The sequence below is a fragment of the Arvicola amphibius genome, chromosome 1, assembly GCF_903992535.2.
Source record: "Arvicola amphibius chromosome 1, mArvAmp1.2, whole genome shotgun sequence".
In the NCBI taxonomy this organism is placed as follows: Eukaryota; Metazoa; Chordata; class Mammalia; order Rodentia; family Cricetidae; genus Arvicola; species Arvicola amphibius.
Window position 1 is genome coordinate 168,962,742 of NC_052047.1, and position 20,920 is coordinate 168,983,661.

General features: G+C 38.8%; 1 protein-coding gene across 1 annotated transcript in view; it reads right to left on the reverse strand.

The window, feature by feature from the left end:
- Window positions 1–20,920, reverse strand: part of Rfx3 (regulatory factor X3) — a 249,935-nt gene that overhangs the window by 114,935 nt on the left and 114,080 nt on the right. The window contains exon 3 of the mRNA XM_038310780.1: window positions 18,886–19,010. Within this exon, the coding sequence (XP_038166708.1) occupies window positions 18,886–19,002 (117 nt within the window). The 5' untranslated portion in view covers window positions 19,003–19,010. The remainder of the gene's footprint in view (window positions 1–18,885; window positions 19,011–20,920) is intronic.

Here is a 20,920-nt window from a genome sequence, read left to right on the forward strand (position 1 = left end):
TATTACTACAACCACAAGAACGTAAGTAGTTAAAGCATGAGTACAGAATTGGGAAAGGAGAGAAAGTAGTCACAAACAAAACATAACACACAGCTTTAAGGTTTCCTGAAAAAGATATAACTCAAGCAGATGACATAGCAAAGCAAGAAGATAGAGGAAGGACAATAGTGAGGGAAGAAGGAAAATTTCGTTCTCGTGGTATTCCAGCCTTAGTCCATTTGGGAGAAAGAAAATATAAACTGGGGCTCTTAAAAACAACAGAAACTTTTTCTTAAGAGTTCTAAAGATTGGGAAGTCGAAGATAATGCAACATCAGTAACCGATAAGAACCTCTGATTCATAGATTGTAACTTCATGCTGTGTCCCCAGCTAAGGGAGTTAGCTGTCCCTTGGCATTCTTTTAAAGCACACTGATGATCTCCACAAGGGTTCTCCCTTTGCTTCCTGATCCCAGGATTGGGGGAGATTTGCTTCTAAACACAAAGAAACATTTGGATCATAGCAAAAAACCCTTTTATTCCTCTTTATAGCCATTTAATAGCTCTACTCATCTATAAAAATACATAGTAGAATTAAAATTCTACTAGGATTGCTTCCAAGCAATAATTATACAAAGATCACTGTAAAAAGGTGAGTAGGGTAGATAAATACTTACTTAGATGAATTAACTTTTACACAAACAGAAGCAAGCCTTTCTGTTCTAAAGCAAAGAACAAATGACCAAAGAGAGGTCACAAATTGTTGATGACTAATTTCAGTCTGGACTACTAACTAATTATAAATATACATAATTCATTTAAGAAACCAGTTAAGACACTGCAAATGATCAGATGTTTTAAGTGACCATTACAGTAAATTATGAAGTAGAGTAAGTTAGAAAAGACAAATTATTATATTAGATACTGATTTATTGATTTGATTAGTGATTTACTTAAAGTACTGTTTGTACTGCCTGTCTGCCAAGCATGACTTCACTGGATACATGAAACGGAATGACCTGCTGAAACAATGGGTCGTTGCCCTTAACAGCCTGCTGACTGTCACTTATGCTTTGTAAAATCTCACTTGCTTGTTTGTCCCATCTCGTGGTTTTAGATCATAACATGAGAAAACAAACTGGACCAGCACTGAGACCTTCCAGGAGCTTTACTAACTTTGGTTGACTGGTGACCTCTCCTCTCTTCAACTCTTATTGCTCTTGAAGTGCTTATTCCAGAAAGACTCCTGAGCAGTTGTCCAGCGAGCACATGGAATTCTGGTTTCAATGTGAAATTAGTCAAATTTCAAACACCTTTCTAAGGCCAACAAGTAAATAAAAATAGATAAAAATTAGAGTGTGCTTTCCTGATTACATTACGGAGTTATATCAGTTCAGCCCTTTACGTAACTAGTGGCTCAAGGCAGTATTTAAGAAACCAACAGAGGGATTGGGGCATGCATGGATCCACAGGTAAATATTTGTTTGCTTCAAAATCATTTGGACTTGAGTTCAAACTATCAGCACCCAAACAAAAAGCTAGATGTTCTCACCCCCTGGACGGAGCATCTCCTGCACCAGTCTTAGGAGTCAACGGCAATGACTTTGGCAGCCTCCAGTTTTCAGGCTCCTGCCGCTAGATTCAGAACTTGCTAAGACTTCACAGTGGCATGAACTTATTCCTATGCCATCCTATTGGCTCCATATCGGTGGAAGGTTCTAACAAATCTATTTCCCCTGTGCTCTCTGCCTCAAGATTGGATTTGTGAAAGCACAGGACACTGGGAGCCCTTGGACTGCTTGCCTCCCTTTGCATGCCTAGCTGATGAGCAGGACTTCAGAGACTAATTACAGTGTGCTTTGCCCATGGCTTGCTGGTGAGTACAACAGAGTAAAGATGAAGAGGCCAAATAGCACATGGACCCAGGAAAATAAAGGCCAAGGTTCCCCAAGAGAGAAGAGCAAGGCAGCGGGATAGCAACATTTCAAAGCTGCCACACCAAGGAAGTCCTCGGGTCAGTGATCCTATATAGCTCTTCCTTTTTTTTTTTAAAGTTTAATGTTATTTTTTCCCCTCAGCAATGTTCTTGGTGTTGTAGTTTTTGTTTTTCTGTAAGTATTGGATTTGTTTACCAGACCTGAACAATTTAAATATTTGCATATGATTTTTAACAGTCCTAAAAATATTTTCTCATTTCTTTCTCTTTTACATTTATGTTACCAGCATCATAAGCTTTGCCCACATCAGCTGGATCTTAAAATTTAAAGGGATTTTTGTTTTTGGCTTTGGTGTATTTTTGTTGTTGTTGTTGTTTTTAAGGGTTTTGGTTTCTTATGTAGTCTTGCTATTTAGACCTGACTGGCACAGAACTCAATGTGTAGAGTAGGCTTGCCTTGTTTGAACTTAGAAAGATCCTCTCCTCTCTACTGGAATTACAGAGCGATGCTACTACCACACTAAAGGTTCTGATGATCTGCTTTCTTTTTCTACTCTTAAAATTTTTAAATTATCTTTTCTCTTAAATTAAATCAGTTATGTTTATCTTGTTACTTATCTTTATTTTTTTCCTCTTTAAACAATAGCAACAAGAACAAAAACCGAAGGTGGTGCTGGACATAACTTAAAGGTTAAGAACATTTGCTGCACCCTGAAGAACACTTGGGTTCAGTTCACAAGTGTCTGTAGCTCTAGTTCTTGGAATCTAGTGCCAATAGTAACCTACCCTAGTGATAGTGAGGGACTCCAACGAATGAATATAAGAACGATCAATGCCACCCACATTCAGAGGTTCTAGTTTGGTCCCTGTCCAGTTGGAATTGGTGAGCTCCCATTAGCTCAGATAAACTGTTTCATTGGGTGTCCCCATCATGGTCTTGACCTCTTTGCTCATATTCTCACTCTTCCCACTCTTCAACAGGACAGTGTTTTGCTGCGTGTCTCTACTGTTTCCATCAGTTGCTGGATGAAGGTTCTATGGTGGCATTTAAGATATTCATCAGTCTGACTACAGGGCAAAGCCAACTGCTTAGGGTCTTAGCTGGGGTCATTCTTGTGGATTCCTAAGAATTTCTCTAGTGCCAGGTTTCTTGCTAGCCCCATAATGGCTTCCTCAATCAAAATATCTCTTTCCTTGCTCTCATCTTTGTCCTTTTTTCATCTGAACTATCCCATTCCCTCAAGTTCTCCTCTCCCTTTCCCTTCTCCCCTTCTCTTTCTCTTCCACCCTCCCTTTTCCCTTCACCTCCATGTTTCCAATTTTGTTTGGTGATCTTGTCTATTTCTCCTTTCCAGGTGGATCTATGTATGTTTTTTCTTATGGTTCACCTTGTTACTTAGGTTCTCTAGAATAATGAACTATTGGCTTGTTTATCCTTTGCTTTACAGCTAGAATCCACTTATGAGTGAGTACATACCATGTTCATCTTTCTGGTTCTGAGTTACCTCACTCAGGATGATTTTTTTCTAGTTCTATCCATTTCATGCATATTTCAAGATGGACCCTCCAAATGTGGGTGACAGTTGCATGGCTGGGGCAGACTACGGGGCCACTGGCTGTGACATCAGGATTTATCCCTAAGGCTTGTACTGGCTTTTTGAGAACCCATTTTCTTTGGATGGATATCTTGCTCAGCCTGGATATGGTAGGGAGGACCTTGGACCTTCCCCAAAGCAATGTGCCCTACCCTCTCTGAGGAGTGGATAGGGGTGGGGTGGGTGGAGAGTAGGTGGAAGGATAAGGGAGGAGGGGAGAGAGTGGGAACTGGGTTTGGTATGTAAAATGAAAAACAGATAGTTTTATTTTTTTAAAAAAGAAAAGAATGATCAATGATCAAAGACCCAAACATATGAACAAAACCAATGAGGATATTAATAAATGTTGGAATGAAACAGGGAAGACAAGTCAGGGTAGAAAAGAATACAAGGAAATTACGTTCTGGAAAAATCAGATGTAAAATTGGGAAACAAATTCAGGAAGTCAAATAAAAATGCTCAGTTGAAATCCTTAACCAATGCACTATATTATTGGAAACAGACAAACGGGGCTTGAACACATTTCAATGACTAGGCTGCAAGTTGTGCACAGAGAAAGGAAAAGTACAAGCTAAAGCAGTGTTTCTCCACCTGTGTGGAGACTCCTTACCAGATCAATAGATCTTTATATTAAAATTTGTAACAGTAGGAAAATCACTGTTATGAAGTAGCAACAAAATAATTTTATGGCTAGTGGTCACCACAACACGAGGAACTGTATTAAAGGGCTGCAGCATTAGGAAGGTTGAGTAACACTGAGATAAAGGCATGAAAAACATATTCACAAAGTAAAAAAAAAAAAAATCCTCAAATCTTGTGAGATAAAGACATTGAGAGGACTCTTGGGACCCTAATCAGATAGGACCAGAAAATATTTTCTACTTGTGATTTTAAAGTTACAAAAGCTCAAGTATACAAAAAGCAGAAAATGAAGGTCTGAGTGAGACCTCATGACACACATGCAGACAAACAGAATAACAGCAGATGTCTCAAAAGAAAAAAGTAAACACATGAACACTAAAATGACATGGGATAATGCCCTTCATGCCCTGGAATGAAAGAGCTGCCAACCAACTACTTTATCCACCAACATTATACTGGGGTAGTCAGAGGATAAAGAGGTATTTTTCATGAGACGTACAAACCAAAGGAATACATGACCATTACTCTAGTCCAGTGGAAGACTCAGAAAGGAATCTGTAGTGGTTAAGTTTAATTGTCAACTTGATGCTATTTAGAATTTCTAGGAAAACAAATTGCTGAGCATGTATGTGGAAATTTTTCTATATTAAGGTAATTGAGGTAGGAAGACCCACTGTAATGTGTGCAACACCATCCCGTGCTCTCAGGTCTTGAAGTGACAGAATAAAAAGAAGAAAGAGAACTGAGCAGCAGCGTTCATCTTACTCTGCTTCTTGACTGTGAGTGCACTGTGAGCTGCATTGAGCACAGGCCCTCATGAGCTCACCGCCAATGTAGACTACACCTTTGAGAAGCATGTCAGAATAACCCCTCTCTCCTGGAGATCCTTTTGTCAAGTCAGTGAGTAAGACAGATTCCTACAGACAGAAGGGAAGGTAAACACCACATGAAATGGGAGAGAGTAACTCTTCCTAGAGGTGTAGAGAAGCAAACACAAAAACAACAAAAATGAAAGAAATTAGTACATATCTTTCATCCATAACAGTTAATGATGATGCTCTCAACTCTTGAATTAAAAGGCTCATACGCTGGGCCTGATGAGATAGCTCAGTGGAAAGTGCCTGCTTCCAACCATGAGACTCTGAGAAGAAATCCCCTGGAAACGTGTAAAAATAAGAAGGGAAACAGCCAGATCAAGAGTGTTGGTGGGGCAATGAGGTGGTTAAACATGCGATTATTCTATATACGTGTAGCAGTTTCAATGTAATTGGCCCCACAGTCTCAGAGGGAGTGTCACTATTAGGATGTGTGGCTTTGTTGGAAGTTTTTTGTTGTTGTTGTTGTGGCCTTGGTAGAAGGAAGTGTGTCACTGTGGGGTTGGAGAGGAAACCGCCCAGTGTCTCAGTCGACTTCCATTGCCTGCAAGATGTAGGACTCTCAGCTATAGCTCCAGCACCACACCTGCCTGCACACCACCATGCTGCTGCCATGATGGCAATGGATTGGACCTCTGAAACTAAGTAACCCACCCTAATTAAATATTTTCATTTTATAAGAGCTGCCATGGTATGGTGTCTTTTCACACAATAGAAACCCTAAGACAATACATGTATGAAATGTCATAATGAAACCTGTTAATTTTTTAGCACATACTAGTAAAAACCAAAAAAGCAAATCTGATATTTCTCCACTATGTATAAAGCATATTTATTGAATCAATTTCAAGCTGAGATGCAACATTTTATTTTTCATGTCCAGATAAGAAACTCACTCTGGTAAGTGTCTTTATGTGTGGGACGGTGTACGTGTCTGCATGCATGTGCATGTAAGAAAAGCATGTTTCCCTGAGAAAGGTAAAATAATTAAGTTTCAAAAAATGTCATTTATTAATAATTGTAAGATAAACACTGAGATGATGACCAAATATATAATGCAAAGAAAGATTATTTTAATATAGAATAAATCTTTCTTAACTAGACAAAAATTATTGAATTATTTTACTCTACTTAAGAGAAAGTCTTATCAGAAGTAGTCGATCAGTTTATTTGCAACTGTGTGTGTGTGACTGAAATGTGATATTATTAGTTGTTATCAGGACAACAATACTTTGTGACAGCTTTCACAGATTGGATTTTTAAAGAGTCAGATAGTTCTGTTTTCACAGTAGCAAAAGTGCCCCTCCTACTGCCAATGGAGTTAATCAGATAAAGCAAATGAATTTAGAGACTGGTAAAATAATTCAATTTCACTAGCAACATATTCAATTCCTACTGTTTAATTTTAATACTTTATTTATATTAGAGCAAAGTGCTTAGGATTAAATCAGTGTTTCCACTGACACAGCTTTAAGATATGTTATAACTTAGGTGATTGATGCAGATATACTACGACTGTTAGAATAATTTCAGTGATTTGTAGATTCTCATATCCTTTAAATTTCAACTTGATGAAGTAATGATAAATTATTAATCAAGTATAAAGTTTTACTGATGACCAGAAATTTAAATTATGTAGCACATCTCTTTAACAAATGTATAATATTGAGAAAGTAGTTAAAGAAAATAGACCATCAACTTGCAAAAGATAAACTGGAGAACATCCAAGAAGAAGTAGCATCAATTAGTAAGTGATGGAAATAGTTTTGCTAAAAAAGCCTAAACTAACAGCTTATAGAGGACAGAGGCTAAGGAGGAAGTGTCAGCATGAGAGCAGAGACTGTCAATACTCTCTGCCTTGATGAAAGAGTCTAAGATAAACTTGATCAGCGAATCAAAAAGTTAAATTTAGGCACTAAAATAATATATATTTGCAGTTTCAATACTTCAGACTCTGCTCTCAAAGATGACTGTCAAGTGGCATCTTAGGTTGTTAAGCCACAGTCGAGATTACGAAAGGTAGCCACGCTTCTGACAAGTGCACAGAGTAAATGTTGTGCGCACTGTATTATAGACTCACCTAGACCACCCGTGTACATTTCACCGAGAAGCCTCAAGACAGCACCTACTACGCTCCCTAGCACTGCACTTCACTGCCTGCATTATAGCCCCAAAAGTCAGGATATTATGGACATCTAGAAATATTCCTCTGGACATGACTGACAGGAGTCAGACTATGAATGAACCAGGAGTCTTCTCAACTCAAATAAGTTAAATGAAATATCTTAGGTATTCTTCCTCCAGGTACCTTGGGCTAACATTTTATTATGAATGTTTTTTAAATGTTCTGAATATACTGATGCTTATTCCTAGGATCTGTGTTTAGATCAGATATAGAAGTTTCAAGATTCCTATTTTTTATTTGACACTTATCTTGATCAAATAATCCTTTATATTCCAGGTGTTATCATTTACTTTATTAGTTTGGCTGAGGGGATTGTTAAAAAAATGCATGGAGATTGGTAGAGCTAGAATTGATCCTTGACATAAATATACCATGTTCTTTGCCACAGGGCTGTCATGTTTAGCCCTTCAGTGTTATTGGGTTTATCCTGCTTAACAGTTTATCTTGTTAGTCATCTGATTACTTTATCTTTAGGAGTATAGCTTAAGAGCTCCAGTCCCGAACCCAGATGACATGAATTGAACTCTTGGTTTTAAACAATCATGGCTGTACTAACCATCAAACTCAGGATTCAGCACTGAGCTACTAAGCAGTAATGACAAGAAAGTGATACCGTTTTGCCTTAAACACGTTTTGAATAAAATGAAAAGGTATATACCTTTCTAAAATATTTCGAGATAAAAGAAATGGCAAAATAATCACTTTTTACGGATAAAAAGATATGCAAATGTTCTAAAAAACTAACCTTGTAAGTTTGTTTGATATATATAATTTTGCTTGAATAGTTTTGCTGAACAATTCATCTGACTACAAAAAGATACAGAAAGAAGATGATTCCAAAACTGTGTCCTAAATCCTTACCTAGTTCCATCAGGAGCTGCTATTCAGAGAAAGAAGAATCTACCAGATGGATCCGTTACCCCTTTCTACTCCAACACAAGACTTCACAGAACAGTCCCTATGTTTAATTATTAAGTACATTCCTTCACTATATATTGAGGAACTTACTATTACTTGCCAAGAATTTATGGGTTTTATCAAATAAGTTTTTGCTGGGTTGATAATACAGATATGCCCCAATCTTAAAAGAACTGTACGTGAAGAACAAGTTGTCATGGCCAAGTGACTATTAACAAAAACAAGTGGTTTCAGTTTCTTGAGCCCCAGTTTGGCTGGAAAAGGAGGTTAAATCCATTGACCCTGAACAGTTGCTTCAAGTTTAGAAATATTCACAAGAAGGAAAGAGCACCTGCCCAGTGGGCAGTAGCTGGCAGCTTCTGTCATGGTAGCTGTAGGGAAAACGGGCCAGGAGAAGAACATCCTGACACTGACTAGACTCCAAGCACCCATGCCAAGGGAAGAACACACACACACACTATCCCTGACTTGACCTGGAGCTCTGAGACTTGAAAATCCCCACCCCCATGACTCTGCATTAACAGCCAAACAATGTTTCCGATCTCACTAACATGCTCCAAAACCCCTAAAAAAGCCTTTCCCTTTATCCAGTCTCTGCTGTCTCTCTGCCCATTTGGAGGCAGCCGCACTTCTGTTTTTCTACCCAATAAATCGTTTGTGTGAGGTTTGTTGAGTGGTGTGAGTTGTGGTATTACTTGGCTCCTGATTGCCAAGATACCCCTGTGCCGGAAAACCCCTTACATTGATGTCATGATTCAGATAGACTCTCCTGGTGCCTGTGCCCCACTCTGGTCTAAGCCACACCAGGACCCTATCCCTCACCTCTAGTCTACCTGCAACAAACTCCCCTTCCAGCTCAACAACTGCTCACGATTCCCATCCACCAATGGTAATTCAGTAAGTTTACCCTCCAGTGGGTATAAATGTTTCCCTGAGTCCAAGGAAGTGACCTTTGAGTGTCCAATATCCCTCTGGTACTAGCCCCAGGCATAGTCTTTAGGGCTGGCCTTCTTCACCACACCCACCCCCCACTCTCAGAGCTGCTCTTGCAGCTTCCTTTGGCCTGACTGAGCTGAGACCCTTTCCTCCCTCTTCCCTTTTCCACCTCCTCCTTGGATATGCCAGTATTCCCACAGCCTCTCTATTAGCTCATAGTTTTTACTATGTAATCCCATTCCTTGTCATCTCCCTTGATGAGCTCAGTCTTTCACCACCTTCTGGCAAGCCATGGGGGCTCGTCAAAGCCCTGGTACCAGGTGCCAAGCCTTTTCAGGCAGCTAGACCTGACTCTTGTTAAGTATAGTGAAGACCACTAAATAGCTTGGTCTTGGTTGCTTCCTCTCTGAGTCCTGGAACATCCTCGACTACAGGCAGCTGTGACCTTCTTCCTCCCCACTTTCATCCATGGGATTGGTGACTTCTATACCTTCTCACTTCTCCTTGGGATAACCCTTAGAAAACCTCCAGCCTCTCCACTCAGACCAGACCCGAAGAGCCCCAGAATAATTTGCTTTTGTAATCAAATTTTGTCTCAATATTCCTTAGATAAGTAATCTAAATGGCCACCTAATGGCACCCTAGATCCTAATATTACAAGGGATCTCTACAACTACTATGAGCGATCAGGGAAATGGAAAAGGATTTCCTATGTCCAAGTTTTCTATTCCCTCTACTCCAAGCCCTCTCTCTGCTCTTCCTTTCCCCACACCCAGCTGCTCTAGCTATGAAGCCCGATGACTGCTTTCAATTCAGCTAGCTAGCCTCCCCTCTATGGCCTCAACCCACAGCTTCTATATCAACCAACTGCATATTGTAAAAGACAAGATCTGACAACTCCAGACGGGTCTTTAGAAATGTAAGAAACAGCTTGAGATCTCTGGCTGGTGGATCACTGATGGTACAATACGGAATGGGATACTGCCTTTCTTAACTCATTTTCTTCTCCTTTTCCTAATTCTATTAATTGTACCCTGTCTTATAAATTTTTTGCCTGTATTTTCCTTTTTAAAAATAAAAATAAATAACAACAACAGAAACCCTTTCTTCTAGTCTACCTAAAATATTAACAAATCTTGGCTTAAAAAATCATTCCCTCTGGGAAAATGTCCTTGATAAGTTCTAATATGACAGGTACTTTGAAACTATTTTTTGCTTGAAAGGCATTGATTCTTCACTTGAACCCACAAGATAACAAAAAGCAGGATGAAAGCCTGGCATGTCTACTCTAATTTCCTGTCTCTCTGTCTGTCACCTTGAATAAGATCCCTGCTTGATTCTTAATTCCGCATAAACATGTTAAATACTCAAGGATTATGTGTGTCACCTCCCCTATCATATCGCTCTTCAAGGCTGTAGGTACAGGGCTCTGGCTTTTGTCCTAAACCTGCTGTCACCATGCATTTAAGAAACAGCAAAGCCTGAACCCCCAAACGAGGTCAAGCATCTGTGATGATGTGGCTACCCTTCAGAGTTGATCCTATTATAGGAACAGGATTGGTTCTCTAAAGGAATAGGTACTTCTTCAGATTACCTAGTAGAATAAAGTCAACTACACCTTAATCAGGGCTAGTTAATTATGCATACTTCTTTCACACTTGCCCTAATTATATCTTTATTTAAACCTAAAGCTAATTTCAATATACTAAATATGAACATAGGGTCACTGGATCCCATTATTTGTTTATTTTCCAAATGTGCTGACTCAGTCTTCCCTATTTGTTTTTACTCACTCACCTCATTAGCAGGCATGTTGGTCCAGGTGCTCCAGTGATGTGGGATGTCCTTCTTTTATATGTGCTGCTTTTATTGACTAATGAATAAAGCAGTTGGGCCAGTGGCTTAGAGAGTAAAGCCAGGCTGGAAATCTGAACAGAGATATATGGAGAGAGTATATGGAGTCTAAGAGACACCATGTAACTGTGAAAGGAGAACCTTACCGGTAGTCCACAGACTCACAGTATTTCACAGATTAATAGAAATAGGTTAATTTAAGATGTAAGAGCTAGCTAGATATATGCCTGAGTCATTGGCCAAGCAGTGTTCTAATTAATATAGTTTCTGTGTGATTATTTGGCTCAGGATAGCTGGGAAACAATGAGCAATCTCTGTTTACATAATATTGCCCAACATGGGTCATGGAGCCACAAAGAACTGAAAACAGCTTAAGAAAAAAAGAGGACTTCTAGGTCCACAGAAACGGGAGCCAAGTACAGCTTCTTGAGAGCCATAGTTTTTGCAGATAGGCTCTGTTTACTGGCAGCAAGCAGAGGCATGGCTCCTTTAAGAGTCTTAGCATTAGCAACATTCGCATTAGCAACATTTGCATTAGCAGCAAAAACTGCATGGCTTCTTTAAGAGCCGGCTTCCTGGTTTGTACTGGCAGCATGAATTCTTGCTCTTTTGGGAGGTTCTGCACTTAAATGAGTGTCTATGAGTAGCATGCTACAAATTGTTTAATGGCAACATAGACCAGTTGAGTCCCTGAACCTGGGGTGGTGAACATACCTCCAACATGTTGGAGGGAGTGGAGCCAATAGGCAGGGCTGCGGAGTTAGTTCTAGTCATGCCTGCTTAGTAGTAATAATTTTAAAAAAGGTGTACCAGGTCAGAAAATGATTACAGATACAGTTATGCAATAAAGACAGATTCAACCATAAAAGACCTCTAAATAAGACACAGCATATTTAAAAATATACATAGGCTTGGGAAACAGAAGAAAAAGAGTAAAGAGACAATAAAAGTAATGTAAAAGATTAAGACATAAATTCAAGGAGTAAAGATAATTAAATATTAAAAAGTAATAGAGTAAAAAAGAAGCCACATAAAAATGGAAAATACACAGAGTCTGGGTTTTGTATTATTGTGCTTGCTTTGAATTTTTTGACTGCAGAGAGACATTTGATTCTGGGGACTGCTAAGAAAAAACCAACATATATATATTCAAGGTATCTTGACTTCAAATTTTGAGTTTAGGATCTGTTACTTTGGAAAAGAGGTTCTAATTTTGTTTCCACAGAAGATGAGAACCTGTGGATTCCTTCCAGGCTAATGTGGTTTGATGGAACAACACCCTCCCGAAAGATCTCCATGAACCCTAACATACTTTACCCAACAAACAGCAGGAAGCAGTTTAGAGAAAACTACACCCAAATTCCCAAAAATATTGTTTATAAATGTTTGTTTACATTTAAAGGAGGTTGATTATAACTGTTTAATGGTCAGTTTCTAAAAAAGGGGGGATTAGATATGATATAGAGATAAATATTTTACATTGGTATGGATCTTGGTCTACAGATACAAATTTAACATCAATTTTGTTATATGTATATTTCTATTCTTGTTTAAGGCTTATGTATATACATCTCAATTAAAATGTAATACATAAGGGCTGGAGAGATGGCTCAGAGGTTAAGAGCATTGCCTGCTCTTCCAAAGGTACTGAGTTCAATTCCTAGCAACCACATGGTGGCTCACAACCATCTGTAATGGGGTCTGGTTGCCATCTTCTGGCCTTCAGGCATACACACAGACAGAATATTGTATACATAATAAATAAATATTTTTAAAAATGTAATACATAATTAAAAATACAGATTAATAGTCATTTAAAATAATCAAACTTGTCATGTTAATTAGGTTTTCTCGATATACAGAGATATATTTCAGTTTGATAAATAATTTTCAACACTTCAAAGACCTACAGAATAGGGCATTTAAGATGTTCTAAGAACTTACACTTTTCTCAACAGTCAGACATGTCTGCTTCTGGTAGCACCAATTAGTTCAGAGAGGTTGATGGCACTGAAGAAACTCATGGAATTTGTCTTCTATTTGTCAACAAGGCTAGCCATTTGGGCAAGAAGCTGCTCTTGCCTGGACTGCTTGATGGTTGCTGTATGAACTGGACATGGAGGACCCCAGAAAAGTGACTGCTGAACTTTCCAAAGGAAAGGATGGTCCTTCAGGGTTCCTGGTATAGGAGTCCCTTCTGTATTTGTGTTGCTTTCATTGGTTAATAAAGAATCTGCTTTGGGCCTAGTGATAGGGCAGAATTTAGGTAGGTGGGGAGACAGAACTGAATTCTGGGAGGAAGAAAGCAGAGTCAGAGAGAACCGCCATGGAGCTGCCAGAGTCAGACATGCCGAGTCTTTCCCGGTAAGCCATGACCTCAAGGTGATAGACAGATTATTAGAAATGGGTTAAATCAAGATGAAAGATTTAGCCAATAAGAGGCTAGAGATAATGGGCCAGGCAGTGATTTAAACAATAGTTTCTGTGTGATTATGTCAGGGGTTAAGCTAGCTGGGAGGCTGGGACAAAAAGCAGGCCCTCCCTTCATCAACAGGTGTTGTGGTACATTTACACAATGCCATATTATTCAGTGGTAAAAACAATGATGTCATAAATCTGTAGGCAAATGAATAGAACTGACAAACATGGTATGTATGCATTCATAAGGGGATATTCGCTGTAAACTAAAGGATAATCATGTTATGATCCATAGCCCTAGAGAAGCCAGGTAAGGAGGGCCCAAAGAGAGATGCATGGATCTCACCGGGAAGGGGAAATAGAACAGATCTCCTGGGCAAACTGGGATGATGTGGGAGGGTCTTCTGTTTGAGTTGATTTCATTGGTTAATAAAGAACCTGCCTGGCTCATTTGATTGGCCAGCCCTTAGGTGGGCGGAGTAGACAGAACAGAATGCTGGGAAGGGAAGTTAATAAATCGCCATGCCTCGCCTCTCTGGGGCAGACTGCCATGCCTCTCCTCAGGGAGAGAGACGCAATGAAGCTCCAGCCCAAGATGGTACACTAGAATCTTCCCGGTAAGGCACCACTTCGTGGTGCTACACAGATTATTAGATATGGGTTAATCAAGATGTGAGTAAGAGGCTGGAACTAATGGGTCAGGCAGTGTTTAAATGAATGCAGTTTGTGTGTTGTTATTTCGGGGCATAAGCTAGCCAGGCGGCTGGGACCCGGGCGGGAATGCAGCCTGCAGCTCCTCACTACACTGCTTCATGAAACAGTCTGCCAGACATTCTGCAGAACACAGAAGAAAGTGACTGACAAACTACCAATAGAGGTGAAAGAGTCTTTCAAATTTCCTACTTCATGGAAAAGTCTACCAGATACTATGAGCCTGTAGGCTGAAGATGGATACCCTAATGTTACAGAAAAAAATTGGGTGACTACCCAGGCAGCAGGATGTCTCTGTCAATTTTAGAGTTATAGAAGTTGTTTACAATGCACTTCCTGTTTACTTAGGTAATATTATATCCTTCTGGGGTCTTTGACAGAGTTGAAGACTAGATAGTAATAATTATAGTTTCCCTTAATTATGATAAAAGATAAATTATATATACAACTTTAGACTCACAAAAAATAATATAACTGTAATTCTTGCTTGACACCTGTTTTGATATATGTAATTTTACTGTGTTAAAGTTAAAACCTTTTATTTTAATTAGACAGAAAAGAAGATTATGTGGGATGTCCTTCTGTATATGTGTTGCTTTTATTGGTTAGTAGACATAGCTGTTTTGGCCAAAGATTTGGTAAAGTAAAGCCAGACAGGAAATCTGAACAGAGATATAGAGAGAGAGTAGGTGGAATCTAAGTGATGCCATGTAGCTGCCAAAGGAGAAAGACACTGTTACCTTACCAGTAAGCCACATCCTCATGGTGATACACAGATTAATAGAAATTGGTTAATTTAAGATGCAAGAATTAGCTAGAAATATGCCTAAACTGTGGGCCAAACAGTGTTGTAATTAATATAGTTTCTGTGTGATTATTTGGATCTGGGCAGCCAGGAAATGAACAAGCAACCCCCATATACACTCCAACCAAGCCTTTATAATATGTATATATGTACATATGCATGCATTTCTTGAACTCATTTTAATCCCAGGACCCTTCTAAAAGGTACAATTAAGTGATGACATGTAGTGATGAGGTGGCAGGCTGCATCCCGCCACCCGGCTCCTGCACAGCTAGCTTTACACGCGAAATAACAACACACAAATTGTATTCTTTTAAACACTGCTTGGCCCATTAGCTTCAGCCTATTACTGGCTAACTCTCACATTTTGATTAACCCATATTTAGTAATTTATGTAGCACCACGAGGGGAGGCTTACCGGGAAGATTCTAGCCTACGTCCATCTTGGGTCAGAGCTTCATTGCATCTACCCCACTTCCCTTCTTCCTAGCATTCTATTCTGTCTACTCCACCCACCTATGTTCTAATCTATCAGGCCAAGCAGTTTTCTTTATTAATTAACCAATGAAATCAACAGATTGATAGGAGACACACCTACATCAATAACATGCTTGCTGATTTGGGGAGAAAAAGGTATGTACATGCCTTTCTCCAAAGAAAATATAAGACAGGGTTAGAGTATTACAGCTGCAAAGGTACCTGGGAGATTTGAAAGAGGGGGAAACCTTTGTGAGTCTTACATCCAATGGTTTAAGAACATCATCAAGGTCTGCAATGTTTGTGGATAACTAGGATCCAGGAGTAGAATAAGGATTAAAATTCTGTCTTTTGTTATGGTTCTAAAGTTAAAAAAATCTGATCTGGCTAAGATACATTCTCTGTCGTAGAAGTTTAATTCTGTTAGACTTAGGAGGATTAGAAGATCTCCTAGAAACAGATATGAAATGACCACTGTGAAGAACAAGCTATGAAAAACTCTCAAACAAAACTTCCACAGCAGAAAGACAAAGATGACAGAAGGGCAAAGTCCATCCACATCTAGCCATAATTATAAAATATCTACTGGTCAAAGCAGCATCCTTTTAATTTTTGGTTTTTTGAGACAAGGTTTCTCTGTAGCTTTGGATCCTGTCCTGGAACTCACTCTTGTAGACCAGGTTGGCATCGAACTCACAGAGATCCTCCTGCCTCTGCCTCCCGAGTACTGTGATTAAAGGCATGCACCATCACTGCCCGGCACAAGAAATATTTTTATAAAGACAAGATGGGTATTTTAAAATTTTCACTCTAATCAACTTACACTAAAAAGTTAAAACAGCAGAATTAACTATATTTAACACCAATAACCTTATTTCTGTATCCCTCAATATCCACCAGAGTCACAAACAAAAGCTAAAAGCATTCAACAGCATTATAATACAGTTTGCAAACTCAGGAAACATTAAATTTTTAAACATTACAGAGATGTTAGAACACTGGGAAATTATCACAGTACTATTATTATCAGTTATGGATGGTTGCATCCCTGTCCCACAAGGACAACCTCAAGGAACTTCGAACCAAAAATTCTTCTAGTAGGCCAGGAGAGAAGGAGAATAGGAAAGGAAAAGAAAAAAATGACAAAGAAGAAAAAATTCCTTCCAAATAGGGCCAGCAGGAAAATATAACAAGTGTTTCTAACAAATCTAACACTAGCCAACTATGTGATATAAAACAGTGTTGACAAAAAGAAAATGAGAATTCTCACCTTTTCTGCTCTGTGCAAGCAAAAGGAAGGTATCACCTGCCTTGAGCACCCCAGAGGAAAGCACTTGAGGAACAGAAAAATATGCCTGCCAAAGGAGCCACACAGAAGTGCTCAGCAGTTTCTAAAGAATGGTCCAGGCATACAAGAGACTATTTTTTTCCTGTAGGATAAGAATGAAAGGTTTGTGTGCATGAACCATCCAAGTGCTGGGAATACAAACACATTTTTTGTTTTTGTTAAACACACACACACACACACACACACACACACACGTTCTATTTAAGAAATAGATCCTATGAACCCCATGAAGTAAAGTCAAAGATGTTCCTTACTTTGTTGAAATGTTGAGAGGTTTATTATTTTGTCTCATTATCTACACTGAGTAAGACTCTCACCTCTGATACCACATCAGCCTTGTCTACACTGAGGAAGACTCTCACCTCTGATACCACATCAGCCTTGTCTACACTGAGGAAGACACTCACCTCTGATACCACATCAGCCTTGTCTACACTGAGGAAGACACTCACCTCTGATATCGTATCAGGCTTGGAGGTTTGGAAAGGAAGTGCAAACACTGGGCAGTACATGTGAAATAGAAGTTCTGTACACCAGAGACTGCAGTCCTGCTAACATACTAGAAGAAGGCTGCGGATCTACATCATTGGTAAAGTACTAACGCAGTTCTACAATCAGTACTGCAAAATCAAACAAAACCAAAAAACATACTAAAACACTAGTAGCATGAAGAATGGGAAGTGTGTAGGGGCTGTGTGTGTGTGTGTGTGTGTGTGTGTGTGTGTGTGAGAGAGAGAGAGAGAGAGAGAGAGAGAGAGAGAGAGAGAGAGAGATCATTTATTGCATATCCAAATGAAGCAGCTTAACATAATGCTAAACACAAAAAATTCAAGACATAGCAAAGTAGTAAGAGTAAGCTATGTTTAAACCCCATGAAAGTACATATAAAATAATGAATTAAAAGAGATAAAGCACCCTTTGGGAGATGGATGGTACATGCAAAAAGAGGGAGGCTGAGTTCCGCTACATTTATTTCAGCAACAAACTCACTGAATTATTGGATTCTTTCCTCTATTATGTACACTCTTTATAAACTGTAGTAAGCATTGGGCAATATACAAGTTTAATAAAAAAAAAAAACAAAGGAAAGAAGACAGGAAGAAAGTCAGACATATACTACAGGCCTGCCACTATCTTAAGAGGGTACGTTCTGGAACTAGGAACCTCTGGCACATTCTATACTCACTCGAACAGCCATTTTTCCATGGGTAAGATTGAAACTTAATCAGAGAGCTGACTTGCTCAGCAATTGCTTAATAGTAACAGATTAGTGTCAGCTTTCTAAAGGCAGAAATACAGACCAGGGTCTCAATAACTTTTGGAGCAAGCCCTGCTTCTCTGAACAGTGTTAAATTGTGAAGTTGGTAACGGTGTCAGTAATCCCAGTGGCTTTCAAGGCACTATTTGTGGAAGTTCCTTTTTAGTAGTAGTGGAAAAAAAGGTAAGAGGGGTAGGGAGGGAGAGAGGAAGGAAGGAATAAATTACAAAGAAAGATAAACATAACTAGTATATTGAAATACGCAAGTTCTTGCCACTATTTGGGAAAAAAATGACATGCCAGTGTGCTCACAATCCACACACAGAATTGTTCATTGGCATGGATAACATTACTTTGTCTTTCCAAAACAAGCCAAATTCCCTAAGCATGAATAAGACCTGTACTAAGCATCTGGTGATTAATTCTTCTGTACTTCTTTAAATGGGATGAGTCAGAACTCCAGACCTTTAAGATAATTTTATTTTCATTAAATAGTATTTAACAGCCAACTAGTGCAAAGGCAATTTCTAAAGCACCACAAAGGCAAAATCCTTGCCTATAAAGTATATTATTCTTTCCACTATTAAGTACAACTCTAAAGCTATGTAAAAAATGCCATCGGTTTGGAAGTTCTACTAAGCAGTGGGAAGAAAAGAGAAGAAAACAGGTGGACAGGTCAGAAAAGTCACCTCCCTTTAAGAGATGGGAGGAGCTCTTAGAAGAGGAATAGGGCCTGCACATATGTCCCATTAGCTCTGCAATTCAACAAGGAAAGGACCTGGTACAAACACAGGAAATATCCAAGAAATGTTTGCCGAGCTGACCCAGAAGGGTACGGTGCCCATCTCCATCCTCCAGGAAGCGAGAAAGTAAAATCCTCATGATGGTGAAGTAAGCTCTGTTAGATGACATAAGGAACAGCACCTCTCGGGATGCCATGTGTCCTTACCTGCTGCTGGACGGGCACTTGCTGTACCACCTGGGTAGGCACCGCTGCTTGGCTAGCCACAGATGTCTGTAGAGTCACTGTCGAACCTGTGTCTGAACCCGTCTCTGAAGTCTGCATGATGGTCTCTGGAAAATACAAAAACAGTTTATAATGTTGCCCTTGCATTATAAGCTCCATTGCAGCATTCTTAATATCAAAAACTGAGGCTTGCAAACATGTAATACAACTCAGTCCAACACTGTCACATTAACTCATGCATGTTTTAGTCATTTTGATAAGTTTTTAACTAACTAAACGGTAAGAATATAAATATTAATAAATTAATAATATTTACTTTTATAAAAGTCTTTATTAGTGCCTCTTGACCTGAGACTAAAGAGGCAGAACTTCACTAAAAGCTACTGTCCTTTGATCCCAATTGTTAAAAGTATTTCAATTCTTTTTCTTTTTAAAGATTTATTTATTTACTATGTATACTGAATGCTGTCTGCATGTAGCCTTCAGGCCAGAAGAGGGCACCAGATTTCATTACAGATGGTTGTGAACCACCATGTGGTTGCTGGGAACTGAACTAAGGACCCCTAGAAGAGCAGGCAGTTCTCTTAGCCACTGAGCCATCTCTCCAGCCACTAGTATTTCAATTCTTTAATGAACTATGAACTTAAATACTAAAGCTACTCAATCTGAAATAGATGCTCATGTAATGTACTATACTTTCTAGACACTTTTTGAGGCTATCAGGTTACAATAAAAAAGCATAATATAGACTAAATCATTTCTAAACTATAAAGTAATTATTCAAATGTTTTATATATATCCTAATATACTCTAAATTCAGCCACAGGATCACATTGTCTAATTTTCTTAGGCTTCCATAGTTTGATGTCTTCTTTTTGCCACTTACAAATTCAATAAAAAATAAATGTGAACTTTATAATGTGGATAAAGGTAGGATACACTATTTAATTCTTACCCTATGAAAAGTAATATATTGCAATTTAAACCAGTAAAGAACACCGTGAGCATTTATGTTTCTTAAGAAAATTAAATTCTCAACTATTCAGCTATCTGGAGGAGACAATTAATTCTAATCAAAATCTTTGTCACAGTGTGATCAATCTAATTCTTTTTTCCACAACAGGTTTAGAAATAGACCTTGGAAAATAACAAATCCATTCTTATTTTATAAATGCAAAATGCCCAAAGATGTTAAGAAACATAGTCAACGGGCAAGAGAAAAGCTGCGGCTGTGCTTTTCATTTTAACATCAGTGATGTTCTCGAGAGTTTCATAGTGGCTCTTCTGTAGGTGATGTGTGACTTTCTCACCGCTTTCTCTGTCAAAGTCCTAAAGCTACACAAATCTCTTTAGATACAAAAGTCTGGAAGTGATAGCTGCCACCAACTGTTCAAGACATGTAAAGGGCTCTTCCGAGGGTTTTTCATAAATACATTTACTCTAGAATAGATTAACCCATGAAACAATCTGACTTTCACTTTTAATTGAGTTATACTGAGGAAGGAGAAGGTGGGTGAAAGGTTGAGACCGAGGCTACGGCATCATTTGCACAGAGAGGCTAACATTCAGCTCCAGGACTTTCTGGATACATGGGAGGCCAAGCTGTAGAAAACTGTTGTGATTTTTTTTTTCAAAAGAAGCTGAAAAACAATCAAGATTTTTATGTGCAATATTACAAACTGTGGGTCTATTAAATGTAACAAGTGTGTTAGATAAATGTGCATCTGGACTAGCATTATAACCATGGAGATACCTAAGATAAATGAGAATGACATCATTCACTACACAAAATTCTTGCTTGATTAGGGTGATGGAAGACACTAATGCTCCACATTTTGGGAGCCAAAGCCAGGTTACAGTGCAGTGAAAGAGTGCTTAATTATGCCTAGGGTAGATCCCAGGACTGGCCATTCTCTTCAAAATTATCCTTTCTTTAAAGAATAAATAAATTAGGAACAGTATCTTTTCCTTTTTTTTTTTCTTCCATGACAAATAGGGAGTTAAACAGCAATCCAAA